The sequence below is a fragment of the Calypte anna genome, chromosome 3 (genome assembly GCF_003957555.1).
Source record: "Calypte anna isolate BGI_N300 chromosome 3, bCalAnn1_v1.p, whole genome shotgun sequence".
Classification (NCBI taxonomy): domain Eukaryota; kingdom Metazoa; phylum Chordata; class Aves; order Apodiformes; family Trochilidae; genus Calypte; species Calypte anna.
This window is the reverse complement of record NC_044246.1, coordinates 15341104-15353790: the sequence shown is the minus strand read 5'-3', so window position 1 is coordinate 15353790 and position 12687 is coordinate 15341104. Positions and strand designations below refer to the sequence as shown.

The window sequence follows — 12687 nt, the reverse complement described above, 5'->3', positions numbered from 1 at the left end:
GGCCTCACCAGAGCTGAGTACAGGGGAACAATTATAGCCCTAGTCCTGCTGGCCACCCTATTCCTCATACTAGCCAGGATGCCATTGGCCTTCTGGGCCACCTGGGCACACTGCTGGCTCATGTTCAGCCAGCTGTGAAACAGTACTGACAGCTCCCTCCCTGCCAGGCCGCTCTCTCTTGTTTCAGAACTTGAGGTTCCTGAGCAGGTTGGCTTTGTTCTCTTTCTATCTCAATCACTAATAGACATCTAAATTTAAGTCTTTTACATTTTTACTCTTGTTTCAGGTAATAATTGCCCTTGCAGAGAAAAACCGGTCCCACATTCCTTACCGAAACTCTATGATGACCTCAGTGCTAAGAGACAGCCTGGGAGGAAACTGCATGACTACCATGATAGCAACACTCTCTATGGACAAAAGAAACATAGATGTATGTTATTTCCATCTATTTTGAACAAAAATGTTTTCACTTCTTTAAAGAAGCTGCTCTTTTTTTAAGTACAATTTGCAGTTCAAGTATATATGCTTTTATTCTTATTAACTTAAAGTATGTTTTAATTTTGGTTTAATCCTTTAGGAAATTATAGGAAGATAAAGGCAAATCCTTTAGGAAATGTGGTTTTGTCTAAGATATCTCAAGTCAAGCAGCAGTTGTGAAGCTATTTGCACCAAGTAATCAAACTTTTTTTTCAGTTTACTGTGTTCTTAATGAATGAATCATTATGTTATGAAAAAGCATTTCCAAAAAATTTTCCACAGGACATATTGGTAAGATCTATAAGTAGATTATGAATCATGCTGAAAGGCTTGGCAGAACTTCTGTAGACTTCTTTGGAGTGCAGGTTTCAATGAGTAAGGTTGACAGCTGGAGAATTCGTTGGATGGAGGGGAGAATTTGTGAGGTGATTTAGGACTTTTTGGAAATTTTGTCACATTGTCACATTCCATGGAGGTTCTTGTTGGATCCCACCAGGAAAAAGTAAGGAAGTTAGGGAAATAAAGAAGTTATTGTTAAGTCACCACCCAAAGTTTTCACCTCCAGATCAAGGAATTGTTTCTTCTCAGCAGAGTCAACACTCTCCAGCTTTGTCGCCTCCCCTCAAAGAATCAAAGAATTGTGTCCTAAAGTCCTTCAGAGATGAATGCATAATGTATCCTGCCCATTGCACCCCTTCGCCAATTTCATGCACTGGAATTATATGTAGTGATGTTTTCTTCTCTTTATTTACCAAAATATGTTGCAATGTTTATACAGACTACACTGCTTAAAGCCATTTATAATCCATTTATAATCTATTTTCTTCCCCATTTTCCATAACATCAAAGCATTCTAACATGAAAAAAAAAAATTATTAAGCCTGAGAATGTTTTCTGAAATACTGTGAAAAACATTATACTAAAACAGTATTATACTAAAACCATACTTAGTTGAAAGCTTTTTTTTTCTTTAGAAAATGGACTTTGTTGCTAAGTGAAAACAGATTTTTTTTTAGAGTTGTAAACATGTAGTTATGCAAGCATGTGTTAGAAATGCATCTGGGTAAGTCAAAGGACTACCACCCTTTCATGTAACTGTTCATCAGGTATATGTACCTCACGCTGTGTTCCAGGATTCTATTTTGCCAATGTTTAGTCCAAACAATTATCCAGAGTAGGCTACTGACAGTTTTCTTGTTGTTGCTTTAATATATACCACCTACAACACAGACCTTCTCCAAAAATAAATTAAAAATGTATTAATAAAGAAGTCCCTACCCTGCTTTGTGCAAATCTGATACATGCAATACTAGGATACTTGCTAAGTCAAGTACTAAACATTAGAAAATGTCAGAATTAGTGGAGCTGCATAATTTTGATTTGTTATTCTGTGAGTCATTATGCAGTTATGGTTGGATTTATTTTTTGTTTGGCTTTTTTCCATTGGTTATGCATTTCATTCACAAAGGAAGCTCAAGACAGAATTCCCCTCCAGTGTGAATTAAAGTTGTATAATAAACTCAACTTTTTTAAAGAGCAAGCTTTGTCTCTTGCAATGAAGAAGACAAATAGAATACTACCCTAGAGAACTGGATTGTATCCCTACTTCTAGCAAAGAGTTTGTATACATAAGTAAATATGAGGAAATTGGTAGCTGTCAGCTTTGATTACCATTTTGATGGCACAGAACATATATATTACAAGTATACATGTTGAACATTGAAGACTGAATTGATTGGCTACTCATTAATTTAACATATGCTTCACACTGAACAGAGCAAAGATGTCCTTTGGAAATGTATATATGTATATTGTACATATAGTTGTACTTAATATTTGTGTAGAACATAATTAAAATCACATTAGCTGATCATCATAGCACATGAACTGTGCAGCACAAGCAAACAGACTGTGCAGCTCTTTTAATTATAAGGCCCTTTTCCTTCCTTTTCTTTTTTTCTTTTCCTTTTTCCCTTTCCCTTTCCCTTTCCCTTTCCCTTTTTCCTTTTTCCTTTTTTCTTTTTCCTTCTCCTCCTTTTCTTCTTTGATCCCATGTGTATATATTGTGTCTTTGGCAATAAAAACTAGCATCTTTCGTCATGTACCCCGATTCAGATTCCCCCACTCCAAGCACTGAAAGATAGAGAAATCCTATGGAAAAAGGAGTATATGACAATGTATTTAAGTTGTGTTTTCATATGTCAGAGGACTAAAAAAATGCAGAATTATTTTGATACTGAACTACAAGTCTGCAGCAATAGTAAAGTTTCTTAATGTAGGGGTTGTGTGTAAATTCTTACATTTTAAATGCAGACTCATCATGTTTTATGGTAGCTTATCAGGTACTGTTGGAACTTCTAAGGCTATTGCATGATGTTCTATTCTTTGCACTAACTGAGAGCAATTGCTGGGGTTTTATTCTTTAGGTAGATAAGGTCTCTAACAGGTCTGGTATATAAGTATCAGCTGATCTCAAAGGATGGAGCTGTACTTAGGGATCTCAGATGGGAGTGTGTACAGGTTATCACAGTTTCCTCCAGAACCTCAGTCTTCTATGTTCTTTGGGTTTGGCTGGGGTTTTTTTGTTTGTTTTTGTTTGCTTATTTTTCTTCTGATGTTCCTATTCTGTACTTCTGCACCTCATCTCAGATTTTTTTCTGGTATTGTTGTTCTCCTGTATGCCTCCTAGTTCCAAGTCTCCCAGCTTGTTTCCCATTTGTCCTGGACTTCCACTCTTCTTCCCTTCATCTCTTCCCAGCTTCATTTATATATGCTCTTCTAGTCTCATTTTCATTTTAAAAAAATGGTTCTAGTTAATTTTCCCTTTTTCTAACAATTCAGATGTTTTTTACCCTCTGAGTAGTATGGAGTATGATTTGGTATTTATGTATGTCACTATCATTAAGATGATAACCTCATTTCCTTTATTATTGTTATTTTGGAATGTGAAATGGTAGATTAGTTCTGTAAAAAATATATATTAAAAAGGAAATTTAGTTCAATGACTTCAATAGCAGCCTGTTCTTACTTGGTACAAAGCTAACTGACACTTTCCTTTTTTTTTTTTTTCTTCCAGGAGTCCATATCAACTTGCAGATTTGCACAACGAGTTGCTCTTATTAAGAATGAAGCAGTTCTTAATGAAGAAATTGACCCAACATTGGTGAGTTGACCAGGAGAGAAGGAAATTGATTGCTTGTTTTAAGTTTTAATAATCAAGTGCAGTCAAATGGTTGTTGAGGATTTTATACTGAATCATCTCATTAAATTATTTTTATGTGCAATATTCTATTTTTCCATTTTTTTCTATAAAGTTGTTACTAATTTTTCTTTCAGACATAATTATAGTTGTATGGACCTTTATAAAGCCCCTAAAGGCTTCCTCAGCTCTTAGGGCATCTGAGGGGAAATGGCCACTTTCATTGTTGTCTTTGTGTTACTTCATTTAGGTCGCTAGTTTCTAAATCATAGTCACAGCTAGATGGATAACCCTAAAACTCCTGAAATTCTACTAAGATTTTAGTAGGTTTAGTAGCCACTTGAAGACATGGTGCTCTGCTTATACAGTTTGTGTACTGAAATCTAAGAAACATACAGATACACTCCTTCCTTGAGTTGGGTCCAGGGAACATTTTAGCTAGGAAGAAAGAAAGTTACCATAAGGAAAAAGGAGAGATAAGTAAATGAGATGGAGAAATAAGATTTCCACACCGAGGCATTCAGCTAGTGCTCACATCCTGGAGAGCAGTGGAGGAGCTCTGCAGAATGGATCAGGGATTTAAGAAGTACAGAGAAGGACAGAGGTAATAATCCACATTGGTAAAAGACAAAGCACTGCCATGTAAAGAAAGCAAATTTCTTTTTTAAATGTGCATAACAAAAAAATACTTCATTCTTTCCTTTAAAAGGTTTTATATGTCTCTAGCTTAGTACATAGCAGATGTGTTTGAAGATGTGCTCTGTGACATAAGTTCTACTATATTAAAAGACTCCTTTGTTCATTCATATATATAATGTAATTTTCAGCATTACTTAGAGAATTTATTTCCTTTGTAAATATTAAGTACACCTATTAGAACTTGACTAATTCAAGTATTGCCAGTAATGATAACTGCTGCATCAGCTGAGTTGCACACTGTATGTGAAAGATTTTTCTGATTTGGGAAATGTTTCACTGAGGTTATGCCATGCATATGAGGCCATGCATGCCTCACTGCATATGTGGGTATAGTAAATAAAGAATTGTGGATGCATTTCAGTATCCTGTCTCTATGACAGAGGCATCAGATGAAAAGACAGCCAATGTTTTAAAAATATTTTTTTTACAATAGAATTATAAATCTGATTGTAGCTTTTCACCTGTGAAGACTATAAACTCTAAGTATTATAATTTCATTTGCCCTGTAAGTTTTTGTTATGTTGATTGCATTGTCATTCTTTATAGTGGGCAATGTTCTTACTGTATTTCTAAATGTCTCATTACTAATTTGTGATTTCATTTCCTCTTGTCCTTGAAATTAAAAATGGAGATAAATTCTTGTAAGGCTTTCTGCTGTTTTCCTTCTTTTTAAATTATTTATTACATTTTTTCTTTCCATATGAATTCCATCTCTCCTTTTTTTTTTGCTTTCCTGTGTGGGTCTTATAGTAGCAAATCATGGAAAACGTTTCTTCCATGGTCGCAGAAACTTATGAATCAGGTGAAAAACTTGCAGGTTCCTGAACATTTACTGCATCCTGTGGAGATATACTCCACCAGTTTGGTATGTCTTGCTCTGCAGGATCATTTAGCAAGTAAAGCAAAAATAGACTTGTGAGAGTTTTTAAAAAAAATCCCTTCTTGTGGAAAAGGCAGGAGAAACATAGGTACCTAGATTTTATATGGCTCTCTGGTCATTTGTTGCCCATCTTAACTAACTAAAGTACACTCCCAAGGTGGAAACTATTCAGGAAAGTTCTGAATGTATGATTTTTTTCATAAAATCAAATGCCATTTATTTGCAACATTTTTCATCTGTAAATGGAATGAATGCTTTTTAAAGGGAATGCATAATAGCTCTTGATATATCTGAGTGAAGTTTGTTTTGTAAACTTAGTTTTTGATAAAGGAAACTTCCCAAATATGGACCTTATTGATGAGTTATACTCATTATGCTTATTAGGCAACTCCTCTTTGAACCTCTCTTACTTATGATCAAAGGATTTGGTTTAAACAAACAAACAAATAGTGTTGAGCCTAAATTAAATATCTCCTCCTCTGGCATTAATTTAAAAATAAAATATTGTGCCTCTGTAGATTTTAGTCTTAATAACTCTTGAATATCTGTCTTTTATCCATATCCTGAAATTGTATTTCTGTTCTTGTCAAATTGAAATTGATCATGCTAACAAATTTGAACACTGAGCAGGGATGCTACTATCAGATCAGTTTCTGCTTTTTTATACTCCCACCCCAAATTTTGTTTTAGTGGCTCAGTTATTGGTACAGGCAGAGTGGCACCAGAGTAAAACAACCTAAAATCAGGTTAAAGTATTTGGCCTACAGTATTCTTGAAGCACTCTTTCAACATCTGTAATTGACATTTTACCATCTTAATAGATTCCTAAATGGAATATTTTTAAGTAGCCTTCTATGTTTTACTGTAAGAAATGCATTTCTGGTAAGTTTAGAGTTAAGAGAAATAATTATTTGCACATAGAATACTTTTATTATTTTTAAAGTAAAAATACCCATTTAAAGCTTAGGAGGTAATGGTTAAATTTAAACATTAAATGAAATAGAAAAGTTTGAAGGAATTTTAACAGCCAGTGAAAATGTGTCATTGGTTTCAACAATTCTATTTCTAGAAAGTGCACTAAGACAAAAATGATTCATTTTTGCTTGAAAACATTATTCTCCAGGACACTTTTGTACATATCTACCTACAAATACCATCGTACTCCAGATACATCTGAGCCATTTTAAGGTGGTGCATCATTATGATGAAAAATGATAAAAGTATTCAAGATTTTGCACATTCATGTTTAAAACTTAGGGATTTGTATATTGTCTCTGCTTTGTAGAATTTGGCCTCATGAGGCTAATTATTTGTAAAATGTGTTTTTATACAGACATTTCAATGTTAGAATTTTAAAATCTAGTACAATTCTCAAAGTCTCTTTCTCAGTCATTACTATTAATTAATGCAATTTTATTTCATTGTGTTGATTTTACTGTTCATTTGCTGTTAGGAAATGATGCATCCCAAAATTATAGAAGTCTGTAATTCTACTAAGAATGGAATGATAAACAGAAGAAAATATTAAAATGCTTAGAGATTGTTTCAGAACTCCTGTTTCTAAAGGGAAAGTTAAAAAAACCACCACTTTTGGTGTGTCCTTTTTCTAGCAAAGACATCAGTTCTATTTTAAATGTCTTTTCATTACTAACAGGCAGAACTAGTGAGTCAGAAAGCTCTTTTTATTACTTTTTCTTTCTTTTTTTTTTTTTCTTTTTTAATAATCTCTTAAACTCTTTTTACACAGCCATGTCTTCTGACACTTAAAATGTAGTTTGGCAGACCTGTGTATTTAAGGCATTTGGATTGTTTAAGAAAAAAAGAAAAAAAATATATATAGTATTTCCCTATCTTAGCTTTATGATAAAATCATAAGCCAGTTATGAATTTGTAAGTGATGCTTGGTTTATGCCTTGCTGTTTGTAGATGATTGTCCAACTGAAAAAGGAGATCCAGGAGCTGAAGGATGAGCTGACACTGGTAACGGGCAAGCAAAGAACATCAGAGCTTTCACAAGAGGAGCTACTTCAGTAATGGCTTAAATTGTTTTAGTTTTCTTTTGCAGTGATACTTTTCATCAGTTTCTTTGTTGGCATAAATACTTAAATTCATCTGAGTTTAAAGCTTCTCTGAGTGTATAATAAAGTGGTTAGGTGCCAGGTTAGAATGGCAGTTTTCCATGAAAAGCTGCATGAGGCTGCTGGCAGTGTTTTTGCAGCCTCAGCTTAAAGGAAGTGAAGAAAAAGCAAAGGATGGGAATGACTCTCAGATGCCAGACAGAAAGAAGTGTTGTATAATAGTGCAACAGTCTCTCTCAAAACAGAATATATGATCTGAGTAGAATTCAAGAAATATTCTTTGAGCTGAGAAGTGTGCTACTGTAGTGTTAGGCTGACATAAGCCAAGAGAAATCTTGCATTTCTGGTATACAATTAATCAATGACTTAAAAGCCAAATACTCCTATCCGGTTTCTCCTTGAGCACTTCTGGTTAGGGAGCATCCACAATTTCCCTTGGCAACCTGCTCTGGTATCTCACCACCCCCACACCAAAAATTTCTTCCCTATATCTAGTCTAAAATCTGCCCTCTTTCAGTTTGAAACCATTACCCTTTGTCCAATCACTACAGGCCCTACTAAAACGTCTCTCCCCATCTTTCTTTTAAGTCCTCTTTTTATACTGGAAAGCTGCTATAAGCTCTCCCAGGAGCCTTCTCTGAACAACCCTGTCCTGGGTTGGATTGTCAACATTAAACTGTGACAAACCCCAGTTCTCTCAGCCTGTCTTCATAGGAGAGGTGCTCCAACCCTCTGATCATCTTTGTGGCCCTCCTCTGAACTCACTTCAAGAGCTCCACTTGCTTCCCGTGTTGGAGGCTCCAGAACTGGATAAATACTCCAGGTGTGGTCTCAGAAGAGCAGAGCAGAAGAGGAGAATCACCACCCTTGACCCGCTGGTCTTGCTTCTTTTTATGCATCCCAGGATATGGTTGGCCTTTTGTGCTGCAAGTGTACTTTACTGCTTGTGTTTAGCTTCTCACCAACCAACACCCCCAGGTAATTTTCCTCAGTGCTGTTCTCAATCCGTTCTCTGCCCAGCCTCTAATTGTGTTTGGGATTGCCTTGACCCAGGTACAGGACCTTGCACTTGGCTTTATTGAACTTCATGAGACTGGCATGGGCTCACCTCTCAAACCCATTGAGGTCCCTCTGGATGGCCTCCCTTTCCTCTGTTGTGTTGACCACACCACACTGCTTGGTGTTGTCAGCAGACACTTGCACTCAATTCCACTGTCCATTGCATTGACAAAGATGTTAAACACCACTGGGGCCAGTACTGACCCTTGAGGAATGCCACTGGTCACTGGTCTCCTTTTTAGACACCAAGCTGTTGACCACAACTCTTTGAGTACAACCAACCATTCAATTCCTCATCCACCAAGTGGTCTACCAGTTGAATCCATATTTTCCCAATTTAGAGACCAGAATGTCTTGTGGGACAGTGTCAAATGCTTTGCACAACTCCATGCAGATGACATCAGCAATTATTCTGTCACAGCTTAGAAGTATGGGTGGATCACAACGTAGGGACAGAATTCCGCTGTATTCCCCACCCCCCATCTCCTCCCTCCCTGCACAAAGGGAAGATAAAGGGGGAATAAAGACCCAAGACCTTAAATTGAAAACTGAAAACAATTGGATACAGATTTACTAACACAAGGGAAACGTAAAGTATATCCCCACATAAGGGATAAAATATAACAAAGAATACAAATATATATAAATATAAAATATGTACAAATATGTATATATATATATACAATATATGTATATATGCAATAGATATGGACTCTGACCAGCATGTGGCAAGCTGGTGGTAAAACACAGCAGCACTGCAAGCAGCAAGTGGGAAGAAAAGAGGTGGAGCTGCTGGCTTTCCTGATCTTTATTATAGAGTATGGCAGGAAATGGGAGGGAATAGATCCCTCCCTTTACATTTTACCCCTCGCAGAGTCTAAAAGCCCTCCTTCATTTAGACCCTCCTGTTCAAACAATGACATTCCACTCCTTATTCCATTCCGTTACATTCCATTCCTTTCCATTCCATTTCTCTTCTCTCCATACTCATTCACCCATCCAGGCTGCAGATCCTCCTCATGGCAATTTCTCAAAGCAAGATGGATGGTACAGGGTCTGTCAGAATTCATGCCCTCATGTGCTGTAAGCCATTCCTGAGACTCTTGGATGCCACTGCTATTATTCTGGGGAAAAAACTCTTGCTCTCTCTCCTCATCCGCCAATGTTGTGACTCCATTTTAACTTTTCATTTTGATTGGTTTGTCATTTTTTTTAATTCAGAAACTATCAGACACCTGCAGCAAGAATAAGCACCTAGGTAGCACTATGTACATATTTCTTTTACATCATTAATCTGAGTTATTTTCAACATAGGCAGAGACCCATATAATATTCTAACAGAAATCTCCCCTCAGTTCCTACTGGGTTAACACTTCTTTATCATTCTGCCCCAAAGTATGGGAGTCAAATTCACCAAGAATGTGACAGGGTAGCACTCAATGTGACAAAATCAAGCAATAGAAAGGAAATTAAAGAAACAAAGAAAAGGGAAATACTTTTCCTTTTCTTCACATGCAAAATTAAATGCTCTTACTAGCTAGTTCCTTTTAGAACAGAACAGGTCCTTCAGAAGTTGAATGAATCTCAGGGACTTTATTAAGATATACTTGAATAATCTAGGTATTCATTTAAAGATGTCCTTTGCTAATGCAATTGTAAAAATCTATCACATGAACTCTCCACTGTGGTCTTGTTTGCTGTTTAGTTTGTATAGGAAAACTGAGGTTTTGGGAAGTAATTTGGGTTTTTTAGGCTAAAGCCATGACTCTTAATTCCTGAGATGTCCTGCCTGATTTTGCCATGAAGATGGTAGTCATAAATGGGAATGGGTTCACAATTAATGAAACTTTCTGATGTAAATATGCAAAGGAAAACTAGGAACATAGCACCTGTATTCAGTTGCACCATGGCATACATCTGAGAGGCTTTGTTTCAGAAGTGTCTAACTAAACAGTCTACCAGTTTTATTTTTCTTCTTTATCTATATAGCACAATATGTAGTGTGTAACTTTCTCAGAAAATGTTGCTTCTGAGATCACAGCAAGGAATTTTGCATCCAGAAAGAAGCAGGGACAAGAATTTAATGAGCTACTGTCTGTAGCATGATACAAGGGAAATAACTTTCAAGGACATCATCTCTATTAAGGCAAATTTACCATTTATTTATGTTTATTCAGGGTCATGTAGCATGTGTATTCAGAGTTTCAGAAATGGCTTCTTTCTTGGAACACATTCTATGCAATTAAAATGCAGAAAAGGACTCTAGTGTTGCTGACTGTAATTAAGTACTTTTTCTGAGGATTAATACTAAACTAAAAGGACCTCAAAAAATTAACCACATCAGTCATAAGTGCATTATAATAGCCTTGGTTGTTAATATAGACTTCAAATGGGAAAAAGAATTTGATATACAGTTTTTAATGGCTAGAGTAGTTTCAATCAGAGAGCAGAAGATATTACTGGAGAATTTCTATCATATAGATGAGTCAGAATGGCTTATTAATAAATACAATATGCTTTAATTGAATGTTAAAAGATAAGTCAATCTTTTTTAAACAGTTAAAATGAAGAACAGTATTTAATGTCAGGTTTTATGAGTTTTGCATTTGTATATGTTCTTCCAAGAAGAGTTTTCACAGGTAAACAACTGATGTGAACTAAGCACTCAGATGAAAGTATATTTAAATGGTAGAATAAAAAGTCACCACTTCAATAGAGATATCTTTCTGTGGTTTTGAACACATATACAATTTGAGCTCCCTTTCATATAGTGATAATATTTATAGCCATGCTGGTTTGCATCTGTCTGAGCCTCCTGTCCATAATTACCCTAAGCATTTATGAATATCAACAAATAAGATGTAAGTGTTCTCTCTCCAGTTAGAGTCTATCAGTGCATAATGGAGCAAATCTTTAGGATGATTTTGTTTATTGAAACTGGCCTTGAGAGTCTGGAGCTACTCCTTATCTGGAGTGTTTGTTCCTATTGAAGAATAAATATAGAAGTTAGTCCAGACAGAAGTATTGACCTGGATTAGGGATGACAAAATAGTTACTGTTAGTGGAAAATGTTTTTGTTGCATTTTGCATCTATATTGAAATCTAAGTAATTTTATCTATCAAGAGATATAAGGATTTAATGACAAAACAGGAAAAGAAACATGATCTAGGTGATAATGGCACACACTGTGTTGCACTTGGTTTGCCAACCAAGATTGGTTCTTAGGGCAGTGGTACTGTGTGGGATTCCAAACAAAATAATCTTTTTTGTTGTTTTGCATTTTTTTAAATGATGCTTTTTTAATATGCCCAGGGAGTAAATTCTAGTTAGGGTCAGTATGGATTCCAAATGGATTTTAAACATTTCTTAGTTATGATATATTTTTTTTAAGCTTAAATAATCTTGATGTGTGTGTGTGTATATATATACATGTAAATAATCCAAGTTTATGCAGTTCTTTTCAGTGTTCTTAAACTTTAACAAAACTCTTACTGTGCTTGATTTTATTACAAACAAGGTAACTAGTAAGAAGTGTTACTAAAGATAATCTCATAAAAACAGTTGTGTTTTAATACTTACTGTGATTCATTGTATGTATTTCAAGGGAGGTTAGAGGAAAATTAATCATTTGAAAGCATTTTGTGGCATTTTTTTAGTTTATTCTTTGGTTTTGAACACAGATAATCAAAGATGCAAAGCATATAAATGAAAACCTCCATGCACTAAGTACATACTTATTTTCTTTTTTCTGCACTAGTCTTTATCTCAAGCACTTTTAAGTAAAGATGGAAACCAAAATGAAACCGAATCCAGCAATATATGTGTAGATCCAATATTTTTATAGTCTAATAAAATTGATATGGTAATTCATAGTTCTTTTGCTGTCTACATATGTGGCAGGAAATAGGTCTTAAAGATTGCTAAATGATATTTTGTGTTTCCTGTCTTGGTAAATCAAGAAATGCCAAACATTTCTTTCAATAATGAGCTTCATTGCACTTGTTTACTTTCAGGGCATTCCAAGTGAATTGAGTGGGGTACTCAATGCAGTTGAGATTGATAGGTTTATGAAGTAAAAATGTGAATAAGCTATACTTCATTCTTTATTGGTTTTTCTTCACTTCAGGTGTCTTCAGAGCTGTTTTTTGTAATTGTTATTCATTCAGTGGAAGGAAAGCAATCTGTGAGATAGGCTGTCCTCATAACCACTACAATGTCACATTGTGATTCAGCAAGTTTTAAGCAAAATGGAAAACAAACACTCTTTACTTTTGTAAGAGATAATTTACAATAT

The 12687-nt window shown here is 35.3% G+C and overlaps 1 protein-coding gene across 1 annotated transcript in view; it reads left to right on the top strand.

The window, feature by feature from the left end:
- Positions 1-12687, top strand: part of KIF6 (kinesin family member 6) — a 145553-nt gene that overhangs the window by 40616 nt on the left and 92250 nt on the right. The window contains exons 8-10 of the mRNA XM_030447857.1: positions 287-430; positions 3554-3640; positions 7182-7285. Of these exons, the coding sequence (XP_030303717.1) occupies positions 287-430; positions 3554-3640; positions 7182-7285 (335 nt within the window). The remainder of the gene's footprint in view (positions 1-286; positions 431-3553; positions 3641-7181; positions 7286-12687) is intronic.